Source organism: Megascapheus bottae, chromosome X (assembly GCF_031878675.1).
Source record: "Megascapheus bottae isolate mThoBot1 chromosome X, mThoBot2.hap1, whole genome shotgun sequence".
NCBI lineage: Eukaryota > Metazoa > Chordata > Mammalia > Rodentia > Geomyidae > Megascapheus > Megascapheus bottae.
The window spans coordinates 36161450-36183375 of NC_143547.1; the positions used below are offsets into that span (position 1 = coordinate 36161450).

The following is a 21926-nucleotide window of genomic DNA, read 5'->3' on the forward strand; positions in this document are numbered from 1 at the left end:
GTCCTGGAGCTTGACCTCAGGGACTGGACACTGTTGCTAAGCTGTTTTGCTCAAGGCTAGCACTCTTACCACAGCTCCATTTCTGGCTTTTTCCCAGTTAATTAGAGATGATGGACTTTCCTGCTTTGGCTGGCTTTGAACTGCAATCCTCAGATCTCATGTTCCTGAGTAGAAAACAGTACAGGAAGGAGCCACTGAGCTTGGCTAGGATTTTTTTCTTTGCCAGTCCTGGGGCTTGAACTCAGGGCTAAGCACTGTCCTGTTAAGGCTAGTGCTCTACCACTTGAACCATAGAACCATTTCTGGCTTTTGTCTGTATATGCGGTACCAAGGAATTGAACCCAGGGCTTTATGCAAACACTCTAACACTAGGCCACACTCTCAGCCAGATTTTTTTTTTAGTTTTTTGGTCTCCAGGCACTAAATACCTCCCTTCACTTACATGATTGTCAAAATGGCCATGTACCATTCCAAATATCCACTTAAGAAGTCGTTTTACTCTCATCAGCGACTAGGTAGCCCTCAGTTTTTTCATCTTGATGGGCATCCTGGTTATGAAACTTTAAACTCCTGTCTCAGCTAGAAATTTCCATGGCTCTGTAGTTGGGTAACACTGAGAAAGTACCTTCCCTATCTAATCCACCACTATAAGCCTCAGTTTCCTTATCTGTATAATAGAAAGAAAGCCTCTCACAACCCAGAGAGACTTCCACACAACTAGAGGATGGGCCAAAACCAAGAGCCTTAAAAGGGCCTAAGATTATGGAGATGATAGCTTTTGGCATCATGGATCCCTTTCTGGGCTCTGGTGGCATAACTGGTGTTCAAACTGCATCCTATTTTCAAACCTGTTCTGCCAAGCTCAAGCTCCAGTGAGGGAATGAGGCCGTGGACTAATGAGATGAAAGGTGCTTAATGGAAGTGGCACTGTGGCTCAAAGTGGTAGAGCAATAGCCTTGCCCTGAAGAGCTTAGGGATAATGCCCAGACCCAGAGTTCAAGCCCCATGACCGACAAAGAAAGGGAAAGAGAGAGGTGGGGGGGAAGGAAGGAAGGAAGGAGCTCAGTAAGTCTGTGTATACTGAATAGGACACTGGGCCACTGGGAAATGGAAGTGTGTGTGTGTGTATGTGTGTGTGTGTACGTACGGGTGCTCAGGCTTGAACTCAGGGCCTTATACTCTTTTTTGTTGTTATTGTTGGTTGTGGGACTAGAACTCTGGGCCTGGGTGCTGTCCCTGAGCTCTTTAGCTCAAGGCTACCGCCCTACCCCTTGAGCTATGTGCCCACTTCTGGTTTTCTAGTGGTTAATTGGAGATAAGAGTCTCATAGACTTTAGTGCCTGGGCTGGCTTTGAACCATGATCCTCAAATCTCAGCCTCCTGCGTAGCTAGGATTACAGGCATGAGCCACCACACCCGGCCAGAGCCTTACATTCTTGCTTGGCATTTTTGCTCAAGACGAATACTCTACCACTTGAACCATATCTCCATTTTCAGTGTTTTGCAGGTTCTTTGGAAATAAGAGTCTTTCTTAGAATTGGCTTCTCTGACTGGTATTGAACTTCAAATTCTTATGAGTAGCTAGCATTACAGGCATAAGCTGCTGACATCCAGCAGAAAATGGATTTTTAACATTTTTGTGCCAATCCTGTGGCTTGATTTCAGAGGTTGGACACTGCCTGAGATTTTATGCTCAAAGCTATCCCTGTACACTTGAGCTACAGCTTCACTTTCAGGGTTTTTTTTAAGTAGTTTTGTGGAGTTAAGTGTCTCATGGACATTCATGTACCAGCTGCCTTTGAACTATGATCCTTAGATTTCAGGCTCCTAAGTAACTAGGATTGCAGGTGTAAGCCAGTAGCACCTGGTGATTTTTCACATTTTTTGTTGTTGTTCATCGTGGGGCTTGAACTCAGGGCCTAAGTACCTAGGTATGCAAGCCTACCACTCTACCACTTTGATCCAGAGCACCACTTCCTGATTTTTCCATTTTCACACTTGTGTTTTTCCTCATTCCCAAGGTACTAAGCAACCTTTTGCTGGCAGTGAACTGAGTGGGTGAATAAATAGCTAATATTTATAGACTACATAATCCGTTGGTGGTATTTCTGGATCAGGAGTCCTAAATACTGAACAGTTCAGTAACTTATTATGCAAGTTAGTGAATGGAAGATCTGAGATTTGAATCTAGTAGGTCTGGGTTCCCAGTTTCCGTGCTTAGCCACTCTGAAGAGAAAAAGCAGATGAATGGGTAAATGAGGGCTAAGGAAGGGAGTGTTTGTCATCAGAATTAAGGGTGAGCTTTGTGATCCATCTGTATAGGCCAGGGTTAAAGCTTGGGTCAGGGTTATCTCAGGGTAATGTTAAGCTTTAGATCAGCTTATAAGCTGTTCTTGAATTTTAGGGAAGGTGTGTGGAAACTTGTAACCCTAGCAACTGAGGAGCTACTAGGAAAGATTGCTTGAGCCCAGGAGTTCAAGGCCAATTCAGACAACATAAAAAATAGTTTTCATTAGACTCTTGTCAGTAATTCATGCCTTTAATCCTAGTTACTCAGGAGGTTGAGGTCTGAGGATCCTCATTCAAAGCCATCCCAGGTAGGAAAGTCCATGAGATTCTTATTTCTAATTAAGCACCAAAAACAAACAAAAAAAAACCCTAAATGGAGCTCTCTTCCCTCAAGAGGTAGAGTGTTTGCCTTGAACACAAAAGCTCAGGGACAGCACCCAGAACCGGTGTTCAAGCCTCAGGATTGGCACACGCATCCACACAGAAATAGCCAAAATGCCAGGCTCAGTGGCTCATGCCTGTAATCCTAGCTACTCAGGAGGCTGAGACAGGAGGATCGTGGTTCAAAGCCAACCTGGGCACTAAAGTCCATGAGACTCTTATCACCAATGAACCACTGGAAAACCAGATGTAATGCTGCGGCTCAAGGGGTAGGGTAGTAGCTTTGAGCTGAGAACTCAGGGACAGCACTGTGGCCCAGAGTTCAATCCCCATGACTGACAAAAAGAAAAATAGCCAAAGCTAAACGGGTTGTTGATGTGGTTCAAGAGGTTGAGTGCAGCCTGGCATGGTGGATCATGCCTGTAATCCTAGGTACTCAGGAGGCTGAGATCTGAGGATCAAGGTTCAAAGCCAGCCTGGGCACAAAAGGACCTGAGACTTTTAACTCCAATTAGCCTCTAAAAAATGGGAAGTGGGGCTTGGCTCAAGGGTAGGGCGGTAGCCTTGAACTGAAGAGCTCAGGGACAGCGCCCAGGCCGAGTTCAAACCCCATCACACACACACACACACACACACACACACACGAGGTTGAATACTTGCTTTGCAGCTACAAAGCCTTGAGCTTAAACCCCAACATCCCCACTCTCAAAATGAAGAAGAAGCTGAGTATTAAAAGCTCACACCTATAATTCTAGCTACTCAGGCAGCTGAGATCTGAGGATCACAGTCTGATCTCAGCCTGGGGAGGAAAGTCTATGAGAATCTTATCTCCAATTAACCACCAAAGAGCTATAAGTGGAACTGTGGCTCAAGTCCTACCTTTGAACAAGACAAACAAAAAAGCTCAGGACAGCACCTGGGTCCTGAGTTCAAGCCCCAGGACCAGTACCAAAAAAACCAAAAGAGAATTCCAGGGCTGTGTTAGGGTTATGATCAGAGATTATGTCTTCCTTTTCAGCTGACGGTGCAGCAGAAGGTATTCCACATTGCCAACGAACTCCTGCAAACTGAGAAGGCCTATGTTTCTAGGCTTCATCTTCTGGATCAGGTGAATGGCCCCTCAGAGGTCCTGGGACCCCAGAAATTAGTAGGAAGTTCCAAGGGGGAAGCAGTAAGACCTAAGCCCAATCCCACCACTGAGGGCAGCCTTTAAAGTTGCTAAGGCCCCTCTCTGACCAGGAGACAACTTGCCCATGAAGCCATCTCTTTTTTTTTTTTGCCAGTCTTGGAGCTTGAGCTCAGGGCCTAGGCACGGTCCTTGGGCTTTATCCTCAAGGCTAGCATTCTACCACTTGAGCCACAGCACCACTTCCAGCTTTTCTATGGCTGTGGTATGGAGGAATCAACCTGGGTCTTTGTGCACTCTACCAGTAGGCCAAACTCCTGGTTCCAAAAAATACTCTTTTTTTTTTTTTGCCAGTCCCGGTGCTTGAACTCTGGGCCTAGCTGCTGTCCTTGGGCTTTCTCAAGGCTATCACTCTACCACTTGAGCCACAGCACCACTTGCAGCGTTTTTCTGTGTATGTGGTACCAAGGAAGCAAACCTGGGTCCTCATGTATACTAGGCACGCACTCTACCAGTAGGCCACACTCCTGGCCCAACTCTTGATTATAATCTCAGGTTTGATCCTTGTATCAATCATTACTCCTGTGGGCAGATATATCACTCATGACTGTGGCTCTCGTATAAATGCTGACTTTTTTTTTGCCAGTCCTGGGGCTTGAACTCAGGGCCTGGACACTATCCTTTGACATATTTTTCTTTCTTTCTTTTTTTTTCCCAGTCCTGGGCTTGGGCTCAGGGCTTAAGTCCTGTCCTTGAGCTTCCTCAAGGCTAGATCTCTACCACTTGAGCACCACTTCTGGCTTTTTTTTCTTTCTATGTATGTGGTACTGAGGAATCAAATCCAGGTCTTCGTGCGTGCTAGGCAAGCACTCTACCACTAGACCAAAGTCCCAGCCCCCTTTGGCACATTTTTTTCTTAAGGCTAATGCACTGCCACTTGAGCCATAGTGCCACTTCCAGTTCTTTCTGTGTATGTGGTACTGAGGAATGGAACCCAGGGCTTCATTCATGCTAGTCGAGCACTCTACCACTAGGCTATACTCCCAGCCCCTAAATGCTGCCTCTTTTCCCCTGGTTTTGAATTTAACCTCACTGTGATTCTTAGTCTACCCTTGGCCTTTTCCTGACCCCGAATATACTAGAATCCCTAAGAGTATAGATTTTTGTATGCCTTATTGCCTGCTCTATCCCTGCCCCGAGGACAGTGTCTGACAATGCAGTAGACAGTCAAAAGCTTTGATAAATGAATGGATTGAGTTTCAACTATCTCTCCCATTCCATCTATTTCTGACCTTGACCATGATTCTGACTTCTCATTATACCAACGCCAAGCTCGAGTTTATAACTTTGCCATCTTATAGTCCAACCTCATAAATAACTTACTTCCATTCCTTTGCTCCTCATTTTGAAGACTAATGCGAACCCTAAAGCTCCACAAAGCTACTCACACACACATGCTGCTTACTTGTAAGCTACCCCTTCCCCTGCTAAGTCCTAGGCCTCGCTGGGTTGAGTAGGCCTGCTTTCTTCCACAGGTGTTTTGTGCTCGGCTGCTGGAAGAAGCTCGGAATCGAAGTTCCTTCCCTGCCGACGTGGTCCACGGCATCTTCTCCAACATCTGCTCCATCTATTGCTTCCATCAGCAGTTCCTGCTGCCAGAGCTGGAGAAGCGCATGGAGGAATGGTAAGGGGCCCCAGTCCCATGATGCCTACTCCTATGTCCACTTTCATGCTAACTCCAAGCCAAGATGGGGATAAAATAACAGCTGGTTAATGTGTTACTACTTGTAGACAGCTTAGAAAACACTTGGTGTACAGGTGTTCAATGATTGAAAGCTGTTGTTATTTATTCATTTATTTTGTTGGTTGTAGGGCTTGAACTCTGGGCCTGAGAGCTGTCTCTAAGCTCCTCAGCTCAAGGCTAGTACTCTATCACTTTCAGCCAAAGCCCCACTTCCGGTTTTCCAGTGGCTAATGGAGATAAGAGTCTCACACACTTTTTGTGCCCAGGCTGGCTTTGAATCGTGATCCTCATATTTCAGCCTCCTCAGTAGCCAGGTTTATAGGCATGAGTCATCAGTGCTCCTCCAGCCTTTAGATTTTATGTGGCCTGTACTAATGTTCTTTCTTTTTTCTTTCTCTGTCTCTTTTGTCAGTCTAGAAGCTTGGACTCAGGGCTTGGGTGCTGTCCCTGAACTTTTGTGGTCAAGGATAGCACTCTACTGTTTTAGCCACAGTTCCACTTCTGGCTTTTTCAGTAGTTAATTGGAGATAAGAGACTTACAGATTTTCCTGCCCAAGCTGGCTTCCAACCATAATTCTCAGAGCTCTTGAGTAGCTAGGATAACAGGCGTGAGCCACCGGCATCTATCTTTTCTTTGTTTCTGTTTTTCCTTCTATGTTTCTCTCTGTCTCTCTAACATGCCAGTACTGGGTCTTGAACTCAAGGCCTGGGCTGTATCCCTGAGCCTCTCTGTGCTCAAGGCCAGTGCTCTACCACTTGAGCCACAGTGTCACTTCTGATTTTTTCTGTTTATGTGGTACTGAAGAATCAAACCCAGGACTTCATGCATGCTAGGCAAGCACTCTACCACTAGGCCACATTCCAAGCCCTTGAATGATCTTTCTAAACAACAGTCGACCATGTCAATCAGTACTTAAAATAATCTCCATGTTCCACACACATGGAATGAAGTGTGTCCCTCTAGAATGTGTCCACAGAGGACTGTTTCTGCTATCTCTCCTCCCCACTCCACTCCAACCTATGGCCTCAGGTCTGGTCTGTCTTCCTAACCAAACTGTGACTGATGAGTGATCACTTTGTGTTCTCTACCAGACAGTGAGGCTGTTAAGGCTCGATTTGAAATGACTTTCTGTGTCCCCAGCAGCACAGAATCAATAATGAGTGTATGAGGTAGACCTTACTATAAGCTTAGGGAGATGATTCCCGAACACGCAGGCTTGGGGAAGATGTCTCAAGCTATGGTCTCAGGTCAAAGCAAGACTGTTGGCCTAATTGACTTACCATGTGAACAGCATTTCCAATGAAGCAGACTGGCGAAGAAATAAGTTTTCAGGCAGGGTCTCTGGTGGCTCACACCTATAATCCTAGCTACTCCAGAGGCTGAAATCTGAGGATCACAGTTCAAAACCAGACAGGTCAGACAAATCTGAGAACCTTATCTCTAATTAACAAGAAAATAGCCCAAAATAGAGGTATGGTTCAAGTAATAGAGGACCAGTCTTGAGGGAAAAGGCTAAGGGACTGCAAGAGCATCCAGGCCCTGAGTTCAAATCCAGTACCAGCACACTCACAAAAGTTTATTATAAAAAGAATGAATTGAAACAAAGAAAGTACAATGGGTTGATGGCTCAAGCCTTTAATCCTAGCTGCTAAGAAGGATGAGATCTGAAGATTGCAGTTCAAAGCCAGTCTGGTTAGGAATGTCTGTGAGACTTTTGTCCCATGCATCAGCAAAAGACCAGAGGTGGAGCTGTGGCACAAGTGGTTGAGCACCAACCTTGAGCAAAAAAGCTAAGGGACAGTGTCCAGTCCGTGAGTTCCAGCCTCAGAACTGGCACAAAGTAAGAGAAAGGGAAGAAGGGAAGGAGGGAGGAAGGGAGATAGGGAGAGAGAAATGGGGAGGAGGGGGAGAGAGAGAGACAGAGAGAGACAGAGAGTTCCAGTGGTCTCCCTGATGGAGAGCGCTTGTGGGGAATGATCCTAATGACAACGGATCAGCAGGACCATATCAGCCTCCGCTTCCACCCCAGGGACCGCTACCCACGCATTGGAGACATCCTACAGAAGCTGGCCCCCTTCCTCAAAATGTATGGCGAGTATGTGAAAAACTTTGACCGGGCTGTAGAGCTGGTTAACACCTGGACAGAGCGCTCTACCCAGTTTAAAGTCATCATCCATGAGGTGCAGGTAAGGGTTAAAGCTGAGAGGAACAAGACTGTGGGAGGAGAGATCTACAGGGATCTGGTGACAGGGGTCTGCAGCCAAACCTCAGCCCCTTTGCTTTTGCTTATCACAGAAGGAGGAAGCCTGTGGCAACCTGACACTACAGCATCACATGCTGGAGCCTGTGCAGCGCATCCCTCGCTATGAGCTGCTTCTCAAGGACTATCTGTTAAAGCTGCCTCATGGCTCCCCGGACAGCAAGGACGCCCAAAGTGAGTGTGATCATCCACACTGGCTGCCCTATGCCAGATTCTGAGGCAGGATCCCCAAACTTAAATTTTAGGATGATCCTTCCGTTATCATGTGCTTAAGATCCCACAATACAGTGGGGTGCCGGTGGCTCACACCTGTAATCCTAGCTACTCAGGAGGCTGAGATCTGAGGATCAAGGTTTAAAGCCAGCCCAGGCATTAACACTCACGTCCATGAAATTCTTATCTCCAATTAACCACCAGAAAACCGGAAGTGGAACTGTGGCTCATGAGGTAAGTCAGTATTCTTGAGCTGAAAAGCTCAGGGACAGCACCCAGGCCAAGAGTTCAAGTCCACAACCACCACCACCGCCACCACCAACAACAAAATCCCACAATACCATCTCTAAACTCTAAGGGCTGTATTAAGGCTCTGAGGTGAGACCCTAGGATGGATCTTTAGGTTGGGATTCTAGCCTGAGTATCCAGAAAGAACATTTGAGAGAAGTTCCCCATCAGCATCTTCCTAATTGGGACTTCAGCATTTAAAGGGTTTACCCAGAATGATTCCCTAAAGGGATTCATCCATGCACATGCATGCACATGAGTATATATGTGTGTATGGGGGGAGGCTTGAACTAAAGGCCTGGGCACTATGGCTGAGCTTTTTTGTACAACACTAATGCTCTACCACTTGAGCCACAGCTTTACCTCCAGCTTATTTTGGTAGTTAATTGGAGATGAAATTCTCACAGGATTTCCTACCCAGGCTGGTTTTGAACATAAATCCTCAGATCGCAGCTTCCTGGATATCTAGGATTACAGGTATGATCTACGTGTGCCTGTCTTCATCCTTTCTTTTTAATGGGACTGAGGATTGAACTCAAGCCCTCACACTTGCTAAGCAAATGCTATGAGTCCAGCCAGATTTTTGCTGGTTATTTTGTACCTGGAATCTTGTGAACTTTTCTGCCTGGGCTGGCTGCAAACCAAGATCTTCCAAATCTTCGCTTCCTAAGCAGCCAGCATTACAGGTGAAAGCCACCAGTGCCTGGCTTGCTGGTTATTTCTGAGATAGGTCTTGCTTCCTACCCACATATGTGCCTGGGGAGAAATCTATCTATGTTAGGCATCCTATTGTTTCTAAGGTAACAGGCATGATCCACCATGTCCAGCTCCTCTTTGAGAAGCACTCTCATGAACTTTTCTGCTCCAGACTTGGCTCAAACCACACCCTTCCCAATCTCAGCCTTCCAAGCGGTTAGGATTACAGGCATGAACCACAGACACCTCGTGGATCTATCCATTTCTGAGGCTGATGCCTAGATGTATCCCCACACGAAGATGTAACAAGAATAAAATGAACCTGAGCCTCCACTAGACTGACAGCAGAGCCTGATACCCTCCCCCCTCAGGCTAAGACCTTTTTACTGAGTCTGTGACTAAGCACCTCAGAAAGAGAGGTCTGTGTCATCAAACTTCTTATTTTCCATTCACCAGAGTTAAAATGGCCAGTGCCATACCCACTGGCCACTCCCCAGAATGAACCTTTGCAGAGAACTTTCCACTCTAATCAGAAAACCTACAGGCCTGTTTCCCTAGAACTGAGTACCTCAGACTGATTCCTGTATTTTCTCCCAAATCTGACTGGGTCTTCCTTCCCACACACTGAACCACTAGAAAAGTACATCATATGATTCCTCCAGTGTCTGCCATCTACACAGTCAATCCCTAGATAGGTCAATCCAGTGCCCACTCCATTTCTCTTTCCCTAGACTCTTACCTCCACTTTATTGACTGATTACCTCAACAGCTACTTACTGAGTACATCAGTGCTCTGTGCATTGTTCTAAGCACTGGGGATGTGGAAGTGAACAAAACAAATAAGATCCCAGGCCTGGGGGTATGGCCCAAGCAGTCAAGCTGCTGTAGAAGCAAATGCTAAGTCCTGAGTTGAAACACCAGTGTGGGGGGAAAATGTGTGGACCAATCCTTGATGTTAGGGAGAGATACAAAAACAAAAGTAAATAAGCACATGGGAGAATGCTGGATAGGAGCTAAGTATGATTCAGAGAGCTAGAAGAGAATAATGAGACAGTGACTGGCTAGTATACTTTAGATTGGGTAATTTCTCTTTGAATCAAAACCTGAATAAGAACTAGTACTGGTGACTCACACCTGTAATCTTAGCTCCTCAGGAAGCTGAGATCTGAAATATCTCACTTCGAAACCAGATTATACAGTAAAGTCTACAAACACCATCCCCAAAATATCTAGTAAAGGCCAGGTGCCAGAGGCTCACATCTGTAATCCGAGCTACTCAGGAGGTTGAAATCTGAGGATCACACTTTGAAGCTAGCCTGGGGAAGAAAAGTCTGTGCCACTCTTACCTTCAATAAAGTACTCAGAAAAAAGGCAAAATTGGTGCTGTAGCTCAAGTGGTAAAACACTAGCTTTGAGTGCAGAGGTTCAAGGCCAACATCCAGGCCCTGAGTTAAAGTCCCAGGACTGGCAAAAAAAATGCATAAAAGGCCTTGGCTTAAAGTAATAGAGCACCAGTTGTGAAAGAAAGCCAAATAAGCAGACTGAGTTCAAGCCTAATACTGGCAAAAGCAAAACAAAATGGGTGGGACTTGTTCTAGAGAAAGGTAACTACAGGTGCCAAGTTCCAAAGATGGGGAAGACTGGGAGAAGTTGGGACTGAGCATATCTCTGGACCCAGTAGGCGGGTTAGTGTGATTTAAGCATGACAAATGAGGGTGAAATGAGAGAAGTGGGGCTGGAGAGAGAAGCAAGACTTTGAAGGCCAAGACTGATTCTAAGTATGGTGGTTGCTATGGGAAATTTTGGTCTGCCTTACATGAGAAGCAAGAGAGAGAGCCAAGATTTGTGCACTAGTGGCTCACTCCTGTAATCCTAGGTACTCAGGGGGCTGTGATCTGAGGATCATAGTTCCAAGACAGCCCTGTAAGAAGAGGCCATGAAACTTTTTGTCTCCAGTCAGCCATCTAAAAGCTGGAAATGGAGCTATGGCTCAAATGGTAGAACACCAGCCTTAAACAGAAAAAGCCAAATGAGTGTGCTAGGCCCTGAGATCAAGCCCTAGTACCAGGAGAAAGAGACAGAGAGGGGAAGGGGGAAGAGAAAGAGAAAGAGAAAGAGAGCCAGGCACTAGTGGCCTTACACCTATAATCCTACCTACTCAGGAGGCTGAGATCTGAGGATCATCATTCAAAGCCAGCCCAGGCATGAAAGTCCATGAGTCTCTTTTCTCCAATTAACCAAGGCCTGGGCACTGTCTTTGAGCTTTGTTTGCTCAAGGGTAACACTCTACCACTTGAGTCACAGCTCTACTGATTTGGGACATACTAACAGTGGGGCTGCCAGCTTAAATAGTTAACTGCATCTAGAATTCCAGGGAGAGAGATTTGGATGCTGTTGGCACATGGATAGGATTCAAAATTGTGGAGCTAGCCAGGATCATGGAAGAGAGTGTAAGACAGGAAGGAAAGGGGCCAAGGATGAAGCTCAGAGAAGTAGAATCAGCAGAGGAGATTCACATGGAGTAGCCATAAAGGTAGGGAGAAAACTAAGAACCTGTGGGAAACACAGGAATGGGGAACAGACAATTGTGTTATGATGTATCCACTTCCCCACACCAGGTGGGGAAGTTTGCTCCAAGACTTAGACTTTAAGAAAGAGATAAACCTCTAAAAAGTCCCATAGTTGAACTGTCCAGACATCTGATACCAAGGGCCCGTCAGTGACGCCTATAATACTACTGGCAGCAGGTGGAGATCTGATGATCATAGTTCAAAACTTATGATACTGTTAGCACCAATTAACCAGCAAAAGAGAAGCCAGAGTAGGGATATGGCTCAAATGGTAGGTTCAGTACTATCCTTGAGCAAAAAAGCAAGGGGACAGTGCCCACACCCTGAGTTCAATCCCTGGTATTCTGTCTCTTTTTGGCTCTAGCTCTGTTTCTTTCTTTCTCTCTCTCTCTCTCTCTCTCTCTCTCTCTCTCTCTCTCTCTCTCTCTCTCTCTCTCTCTCTCTCTCTCTCTCACACACACGCGCACACACACACACACACACACACACACACACACACACACATCTGCACCCTAAATACCTCATTCCCAATCCAGAATAAGAGTTCCACTGACATGTTAGGATAAGTGACATAAGCTAAACCTATAAAGTGTTCTAGACTTATTCCTTGAGATGAGCCCTATGGAATGATAGCCTAATCCCCTTAGCCTCAACACTCAGGCTAAGCCCAGTCTAGTATTCCATGTATAAATCTCTACAATGGGGTCTGGGAATGTGGCTTAGTGGTAGAGTGCTTGCCTAGAATGCATGAAGCCTTGGGTTCGATTCCTCAGTACCATATAAACAGAAAAAGCTGGAAGTGGTGCTGTGACTAAAGTGGTAGAGTGCTAGCCTTGAGTAAAAGAAACTCAGACACAGTGCCTAAGCCCTGAGTTCAAGCCCCAGGACTGGCAAAAAGAAGAAAGAAATTAAATTCACAGATAAAAACTTATTTAAAAAAATATTGGCTCAAGAGTTTGGCCTAGGGCCGGGAGTTTGGCCTAGTGGTTAAAGTGCTTGCCTAGCATGCATGAAGACCCAGGTTTGATTCCTCGGTACCACATACATAGAAAAAAGCCGGAAGTGGTGCTGAGGCTCAAGTGGTAGAGCTCTAGCCTTGAGAAAGTCCAAGGACAGTGCTCAGGCACTGAGCTCAGGCCCAGGACTGGCCAAAAAAAAAAAAAGAGTTTGGCCTACTGGTAGAGTGCTTGTGCACCTTGCACAATATCCCGGGTTCAATTCCTCAGTTCCACATACATAGAAAAAGCCGGAAGTGGTACTGTGGCTCAAGTGGTAGAGCTCTAGCCTTGAGAAAGCCCAAGGACAGTGCTTAGGCCCTGAGCTCAAGCCCCAGGACTGGCAAAAAAATATTTACAGTAGTTTCTTCTACTAAAATCTCCTGACTGGCTTCTTCCACTGTGAGTCCTGGAGTAGATTCACAGTCAGAGTTTTCATCATGAAAACAGAGACTTTTCCCAAACATCTTCCCAGTCTCATCTTCTTGGATGCCATTCTCCAGATATGTATTGCCAGGCTGAGTACCCTAGGATAATTACCCTACTATTTACTATGCCTTATATGGAAACTTCTAAGCCAGATATCAGTAGCTTATGCCTGTAATCCTAGCTACTCAGGAGGCTGAACTTTGAGGATCGAAGTTCAAAGCCAGCCTGAGCAGGAAAGACAAAGATTCTTATCTCCAGTTAACCAGACAAAAGCCAGAAATGAAGATCTGACCCAAGTGTAGAGCATCATCTTTGAGAGGAAAAGCAAAGTGAGAGTGTGAATCTGAGTTGAAGACCCAGTATTGACATAAAAGGAAAAAAAGAAACTTGAATCCAGATCCCAAAAGACTGACTCTTCTTCTATCCCACACAGTGAAAATTCACCAAGCTCTCAGACTGGATTTGCTAAATTTCCTGGTGTGAATCCCTGATAAAACCCTAAAACTAGCTGGGGATTGGTGGCTCACACCTATAATCCTAGCTACTCAGGAGGCTGAGATCTGAGGGTTATAGTTCAAAGCCAGCCTGGGCAGGAAAATTCATGAGACTTTTATCTCCAATTAACCACCAGTAAACCAGAAGTGGTGTTGTGCTTCAAAGTGATAGAGAACTGGCCTTGAGCAAAAAAGTTAAGTGACAGTGGCCAAGCCCTGAGTTCAAGCCCCATGAGTGACAACAACAACAACAACAACAAAAACAGAACTGAAACTGAGCAACAGCCAAGAATGAACACTAGAGATTCTACTCTAATCTCCCTAGTCCAACTCTACCACCCTGAAGCCCCCTATTTTCCATCTATCAAATTGAAAGTCCCTCATCAAGCCTTCAGCTTTATGTCCTAGGTTTGTTTTTTTTGGTTTTGTCTTTGTGTCGGTTGAACTCTGTGCCTAGGCATTGTCCCTTAGGTCTTTAGCCTAAGGCTAGCACTGTACCATGTTGATCCACAATGCAACTTCCAGTTTTCTAGTTGTTGACTGGAGATAAGAGTCTCACAGACTTTCATGCCAGGATTGGTTTTGAACTACGACCCTCAGATCTCAGCTTCCTGAGTAGCTAGGATTATAGGCATTAGTCACTGGCGCCTGGCCTAATGTCCTAATTGTCCCCCAAATTAAGACATTCAAGCTAAGTATTAGGCTTATCTTCCTAGTCTCATCTCCTAGACTGATTCCCCCTCAGACTAAGCTCCCTATTTTCTACCTCTAGGACTTGAATTTGTAGATTGAGATACGCAGGGTGAATCTACAGGACACAATCTCCAGACTAGGTTCTGTTTAGAGACCCAGCAAAGGCAATCCCCTAATCTATTGATTCTGGGTTTTTTACCTATCTGCCCCCCTGCAAAATCACACGCTTAGGCATTCACATTGAGTTTCCAGGACTCATTTCTGCAAATTTCCTTTCACGTTTGACTTTTTTGTTAGTTAATTGGCAGTAGGAGTTTGTTTTGTTTTGCATTGTTCACTGGGGCTAAATTTGAACCTCCATCCTCAGATCTCAGCTTCCTGAGTAGCAAGGAATGCAATTGTGAACCATTAGCATCCAGTCCTATATGGAAACTGTCTTTAGTGACCCCCAGAGTAAGTTCCCTAGACTAATCCTAAAATTGAGTCTCTCCCCCACACACTTTTTTTTTGTCGGTCGTGAGTCATCAGCTCAAGGCTAGAGCTCTACCACTTGAGCCACATCGCCACTTCTGGTTTTCTGGTGGTTAATTGGAGATAAGAGTTTCATGGACTTTGGTGCCTGGGCTGGCTTTGAACCATGATCCTCAGATCTCAGCCTTCTTAGTGGCTAGGATTACAGGCAGTAGCCACTAGCACCTGCTCCTCCCCCTTTTTATCCACAAGCGAGCTGCTCAGATGGTTTCTTCAAATGTGAAATGGGATGCTAATGAGGCTTACCTCATGGGGTTGTTTTGAGGATAAATGAGGTAATGTAAGGAAAACATTTAGCACAGTATTTGGCACATGGAAAAGGCTCAATGGAAATGAGATTTCTTTTCTTTCTTTCTTTCTTTCTTTCTTTCTTTCTTTCTTCCTTTCTTCCTTTCTTCCTTTCTTCCTTTCTTTCTTGCCAGTTCTGGGGCTTGAACTCAGGGCTTGGGCTCTGTCCCTGAGCTTCTTTTGATCAAGGCTAGCACTCTGCCACTCTAGCCACAGCAGCACTTCCGACTTTTTCTGAGTAGTATATTGAAGATTAGGGTCTCATAGTCTCCTGCCTGGGCTGGCTGCAAACCATGATCCTCAAACCTCAGCCTCCTGAGTAGCTAGAATTACAAGAATGAGCCACCAGTGCCCGACCACATGTGTTTGGTTTGGTTTGGTTTGCTTGGTTGTGGGGCTTGAACTCGAGTCTTGGGCACCATCCTTGAGCTTCTTTTTGCTCAAGGCTAGGCCTCTGCTACTTGAGCTACAGTTCCACTTCTAACTTTTTGGTAGTCCATTAGAGATAAGAGTCTCCCAGATTTTCCTACCCAGGCTGGCTTCAAACCATCATCCTCAGATCTTAGGCTCTTGAATAAGTAGGACTACAGGTATGAGCCATTGGTACCTAGCTATCTCTTCAAATTTAGATTGTTATGTACCAGTCCTAACCCTATTTGAGTCCTTAGAACAAACCTCAGAACTTGAGTTTGGCCTATTGAGCTCCCTTAATGAGCCCAAAGATCCCCCCCCCCCCCCCCGAGTAAGAACTTCCCCATCTGGTCCTCACTGAGGGCGGGGCTCTCTGAAGGAGAGCCCGATGTGATATACCTACTAAATTCTTCAACTCAAGATCCTAAGGTGAGCTCACTTATTTTTTTTTTAAATCCCTTTAACTAAAATCCCCAGGCTGAGCCCCACTGAGTCATAACTCTGATTCTGCAGACTGACTCACCCACTTTCTAGCTCCCAGGCTGGACTCTGGAGGCTGGACTGGAGGCTCAGCTCCCCAAACCAGGTGAGCTGGAACTGCTGACCTCAGCTTCCTACATGAAGGCCAAGATTGAACGCCAAACCAGGATCTCTACCTGCCAAACCCAGGACAGGCCTCAGTTAAGCATTCAGACTATGCCACTATAGCAAATTACCCAAACTCTCTAGACTAAACCTCCAGGTAAAATCCTAGACTACATTCCCACACTTAACACTTAGCTGGAACCTTACACATTAGACTCCTGGAAATGCCAATCTGCCTCCCACATGGTGTATCTACACACAGAGTTACCTGAAGCAAGCAGTGCTTTCAATCACGCCTGTGTACAGAAACCTACACAGGCCTGAGCTTGTGTGCCCACAGCTTGGCTGGTCTTCTTCCTGTTCCCTTTCGCTGAGCTCTCTCTACCTCTAGCACTGATCCAACCCCCTTTCCCTGGGGTGGGAAGGATAGAATATGTAGGAGGAAAAAAAAGCATTTGGGAGAGACAAGCCTCTCTTCCCAGGTAAACCAAGACAACCCCCCTCTTGGTGAGGCTATCACACCTATGTTACAGAGTTGAGACTAAGGAAGAAGCTGGTTATGCAGAACACCTGTTGATGTCTGGGAGTTCAGTTTAGTGACAGAGTGCTTGACAAGCATGCACAAAGACCCAGGTTCAATTCTTTGGTACCATATACATAGAAAAAGCCAGAAGTGGTGGTGTGGCTCAAGTGGTAGAACTCTAGCCTGAAGATAGCCCAAGGACAGTGCTAAGGCCCTGAATTCAAGCCCCAGGACTGGCAAAAAAAAACCACACCTGTTGATGTGCATGGAGAGGGGAGTCGGAATGTGGGTCTATCCTTAGGATCACTTCCTTTACTGAGAGATATAGATCCAATGACAGTCCCAGGATGGAAGGGAACAGAGCAGAATGTGGGAACCCAGATGGTCCTAACCCAGCCTGGGTACTCAGGACATGTTTACAGAAGGTAAAGAGCTTCAGTAAGACTGCGTGGCAGTTGGCCTGATGGAGTAGACCAGGAAATGTTGAGGGAGACATACATGGAAGAAGCCAGAGGTCCACAGATGCCAGTCACCAAGGGCTTTCAATGCCAGGTTAAAGGGCTTTGGGGGCTAAGAGTGTGGCCTAGTGGTAGAGTACTTGCCTAGCATGCACAAAGATCTGGGTTTGATTCCTTGGTATCACATACACAGAAAAGAGCCAGAAGTGGTGCTGGGTCTGAACTGGTAGAATGCTAACCTTGAAAAAAGCTCAAGAACAGTGCTTGGGCCCTGAGTTCAAGGCCAAGGAACTGAACAAAAAGTGGAGGGGCTGCTTTTTCCCCTACAGGCAGCTGTTGACAGGTTGGAGCAGAAGAATGACAGGGAACGAGTGTTATGTGGGATTTTCTGATGGCCAGGATGAAAGAAGGTGGGAAAAGGAGGCTCTGCACCAGAAATGTATATGAAAGCCTCAGCTGGGTCAGTGGCCACAGATCTGCTTGGTCTATGACCCAAACTTGATCCTAGACATGCAGATTCCTAGGAAAACAAGACTTTGTTTAAACCAGATAGTGGTCTCTTGAACCTGGGTACTTAGGAGGCCGAGACCTGACGATCCACGTTTGAAACTAGCCTGGACAGATATCTGAGAGACACTTATCTCCAATTAACTACCAAAATGTCTAAAGAGAAGCTGTGGCTCAAGTAGTAGAGTACCAGTCTTGAATGTAAACGCTAAGTGATTTAGTATGAGGCCCTGAGGTCAAGGCCAGTACTGGCAAACACACACACACACACACACACACACACACACACACACACACACAGATTTTTATCTTTTTTGTTTTTTGGCTATCTTGGGGCTTGAACTTCGGGCCTGAGTACTGTCCTTGAACTTTCTCTAGGCTAGAGCTCTACCACTTAAGCCACAGCACCACTTCTGGCTTTTTCTGAGTATGTGGTACTGAGGAATTGGACCCAGGACTTTGTGCATGCTAGCAAGCACTCTACCACTAGGCCAAACTCCCAGTCCATGATTTCATTTGTTACATAAATGAACTATCTCACTTGGGCCCCTTCACTGCAGGTATGTCTTGTTTTTTTCCTTTCCTTTGCTTTCCTTCCTCCCTCCCTCCCTCCCCCGGCTGTCGAGTTTGAACTCGACTGGGAACTGTCCCTGAACCTCTTTGAACCACAGTGCTACTTCCAGGTTTTTAGTGGTTAATTGGGGATCAGAATCTCACAGGGTCTTTTCTGCCCAGGCTGGCTTCGAACTGCCATCCTCAGCTCTCAGCCTCCTGTGTAGCTAGGACTACAATTGTGAGCCACCAGCACTCATCAAGGTGCATGTTCTAAGTAGGGAGACTCAGCATGTAGACTGGGGGGTATTGAAGCTGTACAAGGAGTAGAGGTTTCTGTGGGTTCTTTTCAGTTTTTTTCACTGATGGTATTTGTCCAGTGTAGTAAACCTAGAAATTCTAGGAATGATGACAAAAGTAATGTAGCTGGTGGCTCATGCCTATAATCCTAGCTACTCAGGGCCGGGAGTTTGGCCTAGTGGGAGAGTGCTTGCCTAGCATGCACAAAGACCTGGGTTCGATTCCTCGGTACCACATACATAGCAAAAAGCCAGAAGTGGTGTTGTGGCTCAAGTGGTAGAGCCCTAGCCTTGAGAAAGTCCAGGGACAGTGCTCAGGCCCTGAGCCCAAGCCCCGGACTGGCAAAAAAAAAATCCTAGCTACTCAGGAGGCTGAGATCAGAGTGTTGCTGTGGAAAGCCATCTAGGCTAGGAAAGTCTATGAGACTGTTTCTCCAATTAAGTATACACAAAAAGTTGGAAATACAGTTGTGGCTCAAGTGATAAGAGTTCTAGTACCCCAGGCTCTGAGTTCAAGCCCAAATAAAAAATGCAGGAATGAGCAAACTTCTCTTAATGCAAATGAATGTACAGAAACTAGCTTCAAAGAGGATGCTCATAAATTAATTTTTTTAAAAAAAGGTCTCCATGTCCATGAGTGAAAAAAAATGTGGAATAAAGCTGGATGTTATAGTGCGAACCTGTAGTCCCAGCTATGCAAGAGTCTGAGATAGAAAGATCCCTCCAACTTAGGAGTTTGAAACCAGCAAGAGCATTATAACTAGATTCTGTTACAAAAAAATGAGCAATTAAAACAAAAAAAAACTTTAAAGAACACAATGAAAATCACACATAGCCCCACCATCCAAGGACAGCTTCCTGCACAGGAATGTTTCCTCACAATTACATTTGTAAATGTTATTGTTGCTACTACTAATGGTAATAGTAATTTACCAAGCTTCCATTTTATTGGCTGTCAGCTACCCTATATACTGTGATTTTTTTTTACTATGAAATTAGTTGAGACAATTTCTGGTTTCAAATGATGTTGCTGTGAACTTATTTTTGTACGTGTGATACTCAATATTGAACACAGGGTCTCATAGGTGCTAGACAGATGTTCTACCATTTGAGTCACAATTCCAGCCCCTTTTTCTGTTGGTTATTTATGAAGTACGGTCTCACTTTTTTGTTTTGGTTATTTGTTTGTTTGTTTATTTGGCCTAGGGCTTGTACTCTGGGGCTGGGTGCTGTCCCTGAGCATTTTAGCTCAAGGCTAGCGATCTACCACTTTGACCCACTTCCACTTCCAATTTCCTGGTGGTTAATTGGAGATAAGAGGTAGACTTTCATGCCCAGGCTGGCTTTGAACAACAATTTTCTGATGTCAGCCTCCTGAGTAGCTAGGATTTCAGGTGTGAGCCACTGGCACCCGCTTATGTTGGTTATTTTTTTTTGCCAGGCCTGGGCTTGAGCTCAGGGCCTGAGCACTGTCCTTGGACTTTCTCAAGGCTAGAGCTGTACCACTTAAGCCTCAGCACCACGTCTGGCTTTTTCCTATGTATGTGGTACCGAGGAATTGAACCTGGGTCTTCGTGAATGCTAGGCAAGCACTCTACCACTAGGCCAAACTCCTGGTCCCTATGTTGGTTATTTTTTGAGCTTATGTCTCACTCCATAGACTAACCTGGGCTGCAGTCCTCCTACTTGGACTTATCCTCTCCATTGTGCTTACCTTATAGCTAGGAGTGCACCCCTGCTCTGAGCCATTAGTTGAGAGAGAATCTCTCCTTTTTTGTGCAGGCTAGCCTCAAACACAATCTCCTATCTCTGCCTCCACAGTAGCTAGGATTACAAGCTGCAGCCATCACACCAAGCTGCTATGGACACCATTAGGCTGCACTTTGTGGTATGAGATGTTTGTGGGCCGACCACAAGATATCATCCATGGAGGAAAGAAGTCCCCAGAGCTTCCCCTCTTTTAGTCTCCCATCTGATCTTGCCTCTTTCTTCCCATAGAGTCTCTGGAGCTGATAGCCACAGCGGCAGAGCACTCCAATGCTGCCATTCGCAAAATGGTGAGTGGTCCTTCTGACTCCCTCCTATCCTTGGCTACATGTCTTTGGTATCTGTCCTAGGATTGGAGGTGAGCTTATTATACCTTGAGGATATCCAGGGGCAGTTGGCACCCAAGGCCTGCTATCTTCTTCCAGGAGCGAATGCACAAGCTGCTAAAGGTTTATGAGCTGCTAGGAGGCGAGGAGGACATTGTCAGCCCAACCAAAGAGCTCATAAAAGAAGGCCACATCCTGAAGCTCTCAGCAAAGAATGGGACCACTCAAGACCGATACCTCATACTAGTAAGTAACAGCAGTGGCCTTGGTGGTGGCAATGGATATTCCGTTATTTCCTCTACACAGATGGACCTGGTGGTCACTCAGGGCTGTGCCAGCTGCCAGCTCGGTTGTTTGTTTATTTGCTTTCAGAACTGAGGACTGAACTTGAAGTTTTGCACTTGCCAGGCACTTGCTCTTCCACTGAGCTAAATTCTCAAACTGCACCACTTTCAGCTTTTTCTGCATATGTGGTACAGAGGAATCGAACCCAGGGTTTTCTGGATGCTAGGCAAGCACTCTACTGCTAGGCTATGCTCCCAGCTCTGCAGCTTTGTTTGCTTGTGCGAGTACTTAGGCTTGAATTCAGGACGTGAATGCTGTCCCTTAGCTTTTTTGCTCAAGGCTGGCACTGTATCACTTTAACCACAGCTTCACTTCCAGTTTTCTGCTGGTCGAGGAGATAAGAGTCTCATGGACTTTGCTTAGGCTGGCTTTAAACCATGATCCTCAAATTTCAGCCTCCAGAGTTGTTAGGATTACAGGCTTTCTTTTTGTATCAGTCCTGGGGCTTGAACTCAGGGTCTGGATACTATCCCTGTTCAAGGCTAGTACCTCTTGAGTCACAGCTCCACATCTGACATTCTGGTGATTAATTGGAGATAAGAGTCTCATGGACTTGGGCCAGGAGTTTGGCCTAGTGGTAGAATGCTTGCCTAGCATTAACAAAGACCCAGCTTTGATTCCTTGGTACCAAATACATAGAATAAGAAGCCGGGAATGGTGCTGTGGCTCAAGTGGCAGAGCTCTCACCTTGAGAAAGCCCAAAGACAGTGCTCAAGCCCTGAGTTCAAGCCTCAGGACTGACCAAAAAAAGAGTGTGTGTGTGTGTGTGTGTGTGTGTGTGTGTGTGTGTATTTGCGCATGCACGCACACACTTTTACTTAGGCTTGAACTCAGGCATTGTACCTTTGCTTGGTTTTGTTGTTTGTTTTGTTTTGTTTTTGTCCAAGGTTGACACTCTAACACTGAATCACATTCCACTTCTGGCATTTTGCTGGTTGACTGGAGATGAATCTCATGGGCTTTTCTGCCAGGGCTGGTTTTTGTTATTGTTGTTGGTCCTGGGGCTTGTCGTCCCTGAGTTCTTCAGCCTAAGGCTACCACCTTACCTCTTGAGCCACAGTGCCACTTATGGTTTTCTAGTGGGTAACTGGAAATAAAAGTCTCATGGAGTTTAGTGGCCAGGCTGGCTTTGAACCTTGATCCTCGATCTCAGCC

General features: G+C 45.8%; 1 protein-coding gene across 1 annotated transcript in view; it reads left to right on the plus strand.

Annotated features, from left to right (window-relative positions):
- Fgd1 (FYVE, RhoGEF and PH domain containing 1) overlaps positions 1–21926 on the plus strand; it is a 70778-nt gene that overhangs the window by 32608 nt on the left and 16244 nt on the right. Inside the window, exons 5-10 of the mRNA XM_090326517.1 lie at positions 3689–3778; positions 5332–5480; positions 7571–7727; positions 7837–7975; positions 20332–20390; positions 20526–20672. Of these exons, the coding sequence (XP_090182643.1) occupies positions 3689–3778; positions 5332–5480; positions 7571–7727; positions 7837–7975; positions 20332–20390; positions 20526–20672 (741 nt within the window). The remainder of the gene's footprint in view (positions 1–3688; positions 3779–5331; positions 5481–7570; positions 7728–7836; positions 7976–20331; positions 20391–20525; positions 20673–21926) is intronic.